Genomic DNA, 8,121 nt, shown 5'->3' with positions numbered 1-8,121 from the left:
TGTGTTATTGTATTAATCACACCACTTAAGTTATTACCAACTGACCAATGACTTACTTTGGATATGGATCAGTTAATGATTACATGGTCTAAACTAAGTAAAACAAATCTGGAACGCATATAATATTTTGCTTTGAAAACATCTCCTCGTAATGGATTGTCATGTTCAGTACATATATATACATGCTAAGAAAAAACGTGTACCGAAAGCGTTTGTCTACATTTAGAGTTTTTTGAGTTTATGCGAAAATTTAAAACTTTTATCACCCAAAAAAAAAACTTTTTTTTTACAAAATTTTTATTTTTGCAATAAAAAAATAGCCGTAAGTTCAGCCGGGTCGAATCTTATATACACTGAAAAAATTATTGTCGCGAGGTCAAAGATTTCATGTCTTTAAAATACGAATGCAAATTTTGCTTAGCATAGAAGACGCATTTCTCTAAAAAAAAGTTTTTTTCTTTGTCCAAAAGTCAATAAACTTTTCAATGAAGCCGTATTGTCTTTATAATTAAGTGCTTTGACTTAAAAATGGGTATCATAACATGAAAGAAGAAATTTTTGGGCTAAGGTCAACTTGACTTTAATAATTCAGAAAAATTCTTTAAAATTAATGAAATTGTCTTTAAATTTGTTGTCTTTTTGCATCTTGACTACAAAGCAAAAAATCATTCAAATATAGGACATGTTTTTCAACACTTTATTTAAAGACGTTTTTTACTTGAAACATATCATAATTTCTACTAGAAGTCGAGTCTGAATTTGAAAAATGAAGTTGTCGTTAACTCGTTTTTAAAGAACTTTGATAGCATATGAAGAAAAAAAGCTGAAAAAAACGAAAAATTACAATTTACTTCCTAGAAGCAAGAACACAAAACCTAAATTTAAAAGAGAATAGTGTCTTAAAAGCATTGGCGGAGCTAGAAATTTTCTCTAACTATACATCCTCAATTTTATTGCGGTGTTAAAGGCAATATGCAGCAATATCAATCAAAAACAAAAAAACTCAATCACAAAAATTAGTTGTATCAATTAATTTTTTAATTGGCTTTGATGATTGATACTATCATTTTTTTTGATTGAATACATTTCAATTAAAAACAAGTAAGTAAAATCTAAAGTCGGGCGGAGCCGACTATATTATACCCTTCACCACTATGTAGACAAACATTTGTGTTACCATCTCAACTACTTAAAATTTGCTGGGAGCTATATAAAGGTTTGCATTTCCAGATACAAATACTTTTAATGGAAACAATTTTTTGTACTTCTACAAAAACTCTAGAATTAAAATTTAAATCGGCTAACGCCCTGGGATGATACACAATGTTAGTAAAAAATATGGGAAATATGAAGCGAGAGAAATTTTAATGCAATTGTACAAAAGAGATTTTTAATTTTTCAGGCGATACATATGTATTCGAGATATAGGACAATTAGAGTAATATTTACAATTTGTGCTACTCAGCAGTGGCGATTTTACAAGGATATTGGTTAGATCTCGCCAAGATATGTGTAGGGCGACTTGGAGCCTTATTTAAAACTAATCCGTTCTGTGGAAATTTTGGCATTGCAGTGTGTAGGATATGGGGAAATCATCACAGAATTTTGTGTAAACTGTGAGAATTTTGGCCATATTTGTATTCTCTGTGGAAACTATCCAGTCAATTGGAGGAAAATCCCATTGAAAATGGGTCTAAAATATGAAACAGTCGACCATATTTCCCCAACTCTGGTGTACGTATATATGGGAGCTATATACAATCTGAACCCATTTTGAATAAATTTGACATGTATAGTTAGAATAATAATTCTGCTATCTATGCGAAATTTCACGTAAATGGGAGTATAACTTTGGCCCCCCTGGTCATATGAGTGCAAATCGGACGGGAGATATATATGGGAGCCATATCTAAATCTGAATCGATTTCAACCAAATTTGGCACAATTACCTATACTACTAAACGTACTCCTTGTGCGAAATTTGAAGCAAATCACGGCAAAACCCTGGATTTTGAGGCCATATAAGTTCAATCGGACGAAAGATATATATGGGAGCTATATCTAAATCTGAACCGATTTTAACAAAATTTGACACACTTAACGATACTATTAAACGTACCCCTTGTGCAAAATGTGAAGCAAATCACGGCAAATCTCTGGCTTTTGTGGCCATATAAGTTCAAATCGGACGAAAGATATATATGGGAGCTATATCTAAATTTGAACCGATTTCAATCAAGTGTACCAAGCATTGGTAGAATGCCAATTCTACCCTCTGTGCAAAATTTCATGAAGATCGGTAGTAAATTTTGGGCTCTGTGGTCATATGAGTCTAAATCGGACGAAAGATATATATGGGAGCTATATCTAAATCTGAACCGATTTGGCTGATATTTTGCAAGATTTGCGAGATTCATTAAATATTTGGATGTACGGTATTTCAAGAAAATTGGTTGATAAACACGCTAACTATGACCACATCGTAGATAATTATATATGGCAGCTATATCTAAATCTGAACCGATTTTTTCCAAAACCAATAGCAATTGTCTCTGTCTCAAGAAACGGCCCTATGCCAAATTTGAGGACGATCGGACTTAAATTGCGAGCTGTACTTTGTGCACAAAATTACATATACAGACAGACGGACGGACAGACAGACGGACATCGCTAAATCGACTCAGATTTTAATTCTTACCCGATCGGTTTACTAAAAGATGGGTCTATGACCACTATTTCTTGGCGTTATATACAAATGCACAAACTTATTATACCCCGTACCACAGTAGTGGTGAAGGGTATAATTAATTAGATCAATTAATTTCATGGTTGAAGACAAAAAATATTTTATTGTGTGTGGGAGCCGGTTCCACGACACCGCTATAAATAATCAAATAACAACTTACCATTATTTAATATAACAAAAAATAAAAGCATTGCTTTAAGTATGTGCTTGAAAAATACTGTTTGTAATTTATTTTTAATTCAAGACAACAAACATATGATTTTTAAATTTTATTTAAAATGTGTGTTTTAAAACAGGACTAGAAATCATAAAGCAAAACATAAACTTAATATATTCATCGTGTATAAAAAATACTAAGAATAAAAAATTAAATAAAAGGCAAAAAATAAATTGAATATTATAAAACGTCTATCTTCGATTAGTTTTTAAAAATTCTCTGAGAACAGAATACAACGAAGCAACTGTCGAGAGCAGAGGTGCCAACTCTGTGGATTTTTCGTGATTTTGACGATTTTAGATGGTAAATTGGGCATGTGACGATTTATGATTTTAATCAACGTAGTTATAAATTGACTATTTTTGAAAATGTGCGTCTCAAGTTTCCTTTTAGTGTTTTTATGACGTGTTTTTAGTTGTAATGTAAATATCAATACTAAAAAATATGCTTAACATACTCTCTCTGCCACAATCTTAATTGGATTAAACACATCGCAAAGCCTGAATTAAAATATAAAACAACTGTAGCTTTGATTATTCTGGGGGGGCAAGAACTATTCTGGGGGGGGGGCATAGCCCCCCCCAGCACCCCCCTAGCTACGCCAATGCTTAAAAGTAAACTTACTTTTATTCTCCGCTTGTTTGCTCGGAATCAATACCAAAATTTTTAAAGTAAAGACAAAATCTTTGGAACCGGGCATGTTTTTTTTCAGTGTACCCTCCACCATGCTCTACTAAAGACTACCATCTACAATCGAATCATTTGAGTTACCTTAACCTTTATGAAGGCAGATTAATTTCCTACATAAAACAATTAAGTTCTTAATGAGTTTATATAGAGGAGACTATAAATAATTATGAACCTATATGAACCAAATTTCGCGCGGTTATTAGAGGTCTAAATTTCAATTGCATCGGATGAAATTTGCGCCTACAGGAAGCGCAGGAGACAAATCTGGGGATCGGTTTATATGGGTAGCTATATATAATTATGTATCGATTGGTACTAATTTTTGCATGGTTGTTAGAGACCCTATACTGAAGGTTGAATTACACACCATGCGTCAATCCGTGCGTTGATGGAAGGGTTGATTTTTTCTGTTTGCGGCAGACTATTCGAGCTTTTGATTTCAAAGAGAAATTTCAACTCTTCAATCATCGGACGCATTGAACGCATGGTATGTAATTCTACCTTAACACCACGTACCAAATTTCAACCGGTTCGTATGAATTTTGCTCTCCAAGAGGCTCCGGAGGTCAACTATGAGGATCGGCTTATATGGGGGCTATATATAATTATGGGTCGATATGGACAAATTATGTCATGGTTATTAGAGACCATATGCTAACACCACATACCAAATTTAAACCGGATCGGATGAAATTTCACTTCGAGGAAGCTTCGCTAGCCAAATCTGGGGATCGGTTTATGTGGGGACTATATATAATTTTGGACATATATGAACCAATTTTTGCGGGGTTGTTAGAAGCCATATTCTAACACCACGTATCAAGTTTCAATTGGACCAGATGAAATTTGCTACTTCCAGAGGCTCTGCAAGCCAAATATGGGAATCGGCTTATATGGGAACTATACTCATATATAATTATGGACCTATATTGGTCAATTATTGCATGACTGTTAGAGGCTATATACTAACACCACTTACCAAATTTCAACCGGATCTGATGAAATTTGCTCCTCTAAGAGGCTCCGCAAGCCAAATCTTAAGGTCAGTTTATATGGGGCCTATACGTAAAAGTGGTCTGATATGGTCCATTTTCAATACAATCCGACCTACATCAATAACAACTACTGGTACCAAGTTTCAAGTCGATAGCTTGTTTCGTTCGGAGGTTAGCGTGATTTCAACAGACGGACGGACAGAGGTAGATCGACTCAGAATTTCACCATGGCCGGGCTGCATGTACTCCTTTTTATACCCACTACCATAGAATGGTGACAAACTTATTATACCCCCCATAATAAGTTTGTCATTCCGTTTGCAATACATCGAAATATCGATTTCTAACTATATAAAGTATATATATTCTTGATCAGGGAGAAATTGTAAGGCGATATAAACATGTTCTTCTGGCCGTCTGTCTGTCTGTTGTAATCACAGTCTCCAATAATGACCATACCTGAAATTTGGCACAGATTCGTCTTTTGTCTGCACGCAGGCCAAGTTCGAAGATGGGCTATATCGGTCCAGGTGTTGATATAGCTCCCATATAAACCGATCCCCCGATTTGGGGTCTGGGGCTTCTAGAAACCGTAGTTTTTAATCAATTTGCCTAAAAGTGGAAATCTAGAGGTATTTTGGGTCTATAAATACGTGTGCAGAAAATGGTTGAATCGGTCCATTTTTTGGAATAGCCCCCATATGGACCGATCTCCCGATTTTACTTTTTGGGCTTCTAGAAACCGTAGTTTTTAAACGATTTGTCTGAAAATGGAAATCTGGAGGTATTTTAGGACCACAAATTGGTTTGTCGAAAATGGTGTGTTTCGATCCATGTTTTGGTATAGCCCCCATATAGACTGATCTCCCGATTTTACTTCTTGTGCTTCTAGAAACCGTTGCAAATCGAGAGGTATTTTAGATCCACAAATAGGTGTGTCGAAAATGGATTTGAAATTGGAAGTCTGGAGGTATTTTAGGACCACAAATTGGTTTGTCGAAAATGGTGTGTTTCGATCCATGTTTTGGTATAGCCGCCATATAGACCGACTCTCGATTTTACTACTTGGGCTTCTAGCAACCGTAGCAAATCTAGAGGTATTTTAGAACCACAAATAGATGTGTCGAAAATGGAGCATATAGGTTAATCTCCCGATTTTAATTCTTGGGCGTCGAGAAACTGTAATTTCCATCCGATTTGCTTGAAATTTGAAATCTAGAGATATTTTAGGACCACAAACAGGTGTGTCGATTAGATCGCATCGATAGATCGTGCATCGATAGATCGTTTGCTATAGCTCCATATAGACCGATCTCAGGAGTTTACTTCTTTTAGTTTTTATCCAATGTGCCTGAAATTGGAAATCTTGATGTTTTTTAGGACCATAAATAGGTGTTCCGTAAATATTGTGTATCGGTACAGATTATGATATATCCCCCTTATAAACCCGCCCTTATATTTGGGGTCTAGATTCTTTAGGGTTTTCAGAACCACAATTAGGTGTGTATCGGTGCATATTTTTGGCATAGCACCCATATAACATAGACTGATCTCCCGATTTAAGTCCTTGGTCGTATATAAACCTTGTTCGTATGATAAGGCCGATTTCACTTCTTGGTGGTATTGAAGGCACACTAATCATGAAAATTGGGTTACCCCCATTATTCAAATATACAGATTTTAGATTTCATATCAAGGCGTTATTTAATCTTTTTCTTGCACAGTTATGTTACATGAGATGTTTATGACTCCTCTAAAACTCAAATAAAAATTGTTCTTATAAATCCGGAATCTGATTTAGTCTTCATAGATAGAATCGTTAAATTTATCTTCGGAAAGTGTGCTTACTGCTTGAATTGATCTGCTTGGGAGAATATCTGTCAGCCAACCCCCTGAAATCCTATATATTATCAAGTAACCCGCAACGACGAAGAGTTTCCAAAGGAAACTATTATATTGGATTCATGGTGGTGGGTATTTAATATTCGGCCCGGCCGAACTTATTGCTGTATATACTTGTTTCTTCTCAATTGTTCAAGCCACTTACTAAGTCATACAAAAACATTATATATGTAATAAAAATGCTCAAAATAAACGATTTTATTAAAAATGTTTGAAAAATGCATATATCCTATTTCATCTTTAGTACCATTTATTGACATTGTATCTCTCACTTGAGGAGCACAAATTTGGATAATGGTGATTTTTGCCAGTGATGCATTTTGAAGCAGAAACAGGGCAGACATCATAAATTGGATGATCTACCATATTAGTGGTGGCATAGTTACAGGCTATCAAATATGTTGTATACCATTTGCCGTTTTCCTTGAAAATGGCAGCAGCACAGCCGACACGGATATTACGATCAGTCATCATGACAGTGAAATGCCCTATAGGTCTTTGCAATGGCCAAGAAATACATTTCAATAATGTATTATTGCCGAAAAAGCGTCAGATGCAATACTTACGGTCCTTGGTATCTAGAGGGAAATTTTTTGATAAATTCCATGCGACTATTCTTGACTTCATTGAACCAAGATTCCACTGCCTTGGTCATCATCTGTTCATCGGTATCGGACTCACTATAGCTGGATAAAAACAAATTTTGGCCGGAATATTTAAAGGTGTCGGTATTGTGACATCTATCGTGATTCATACGGCACTGGCGAACATTGAGATCTGCCAAAGAGGCCAATTCATCATCCCATTGCATGGTAGCCATACGGCAAGCTTTAGGATGTTTGTAGTCACCACCACCGGCAATGAAGTTTCTTTTGGCATTATGTACCTTGAGGATTGTAGCTTTCAGATTTTTATCCATGTTTACCGATCTTACATTGTTTGGACAAAAGGTAGCAAAATTCTAGAAGGAAAGTGCTTAGAATAGCATAGATCTGATCTTTAGTCTAGAGGATAAACTTACGCCATTATGACCACATGCAATGTGTCTGCCTTTTGAACCACATACCGAGGGAGAACAATAATTTGTACCTTCGACCAATGTCAGAATAGTCACTAAGACTACTGGGAAATAGAACCCATGAAGATAATTTTGCATTTTTGATTGTTCTTCGATAGAACTTTCCACAACTGATACTGATCGAGGGCTAAAAGAGCCCGTTTATATTTGGAATATATGGTCATCAAGGTGAATTTGGTTATTCTTCTAGAATCACAAATGTCTGTTGCGGAATATTAATTAGAATTATTTCCAGTCATGCTATGATAGATTATTAGTTACAAGTTTAAAGCGTTTCTATATTTAAAATTGATTTAACTGGAACAAGGCGTACCTAACATTACCGTTAGTAACCAAATGACCTTAAGGTGGAAATCAAAATTTTAGCACATTATTTTTAAGTGCAAACATATAATATTCCTAAACTAGCATAACATGTTTGGGACGTATATGTTAATATGTTAGAACATGTTATGTTTGGGACATATCATTTTTTTAAACATAATATGTGTGG

At 35.1% G+C, this 8,121-nt stretch overlaps 1 protein-coding gene across 1 annotated transcript; it reads right to left on the bottom strand.

The window, feature by feature from the left end:
- Positions 1-6,712: 6,712 nt before the first annotated feature.
- Positions 6,713-7,759, bottom strand: LOC142230654 (antigen 5 like allergen Cul n 1-like). The gene is made up of 3 exons (XM_075301292.1): positions 7,572-7,759; positions 7,117-7,511; positions 6,713-7,046 (listed from the first exon to the last, which is right to left on the bottom strand). Exons 1-3 carry the CDS (start codon positions 7,704-7,706, stop codon positions 6,791-6,793), a joined length of 786 nt encoding a protein of 261 aa, XP_075157407.1. The 5' UTR covers positions 7,707-7,759; the 3' UTR covers positions 6,713-6,790.
- Positions 7,760-8,121: the final 362 nt, after the last annotated feature.

The sequence above is a fragment of the Haematobia irritans genome, chromosome 3 (assembly GCF_050003625.1).
Source record: "Haematobia irritans isolate KBUSLIRL chromosome 3, ASM5000362v1, whole genome shotgun sequence".
Taxonomy (NCBI): Eukaryota; Metazoa; Arthropoda; class Insecta; order Diptera; family Muscidae; genus Haematobia; species Haematobia irritans.
This window is presented reverse-complemented; position numbering and strand designations above follow the sequence as displayed.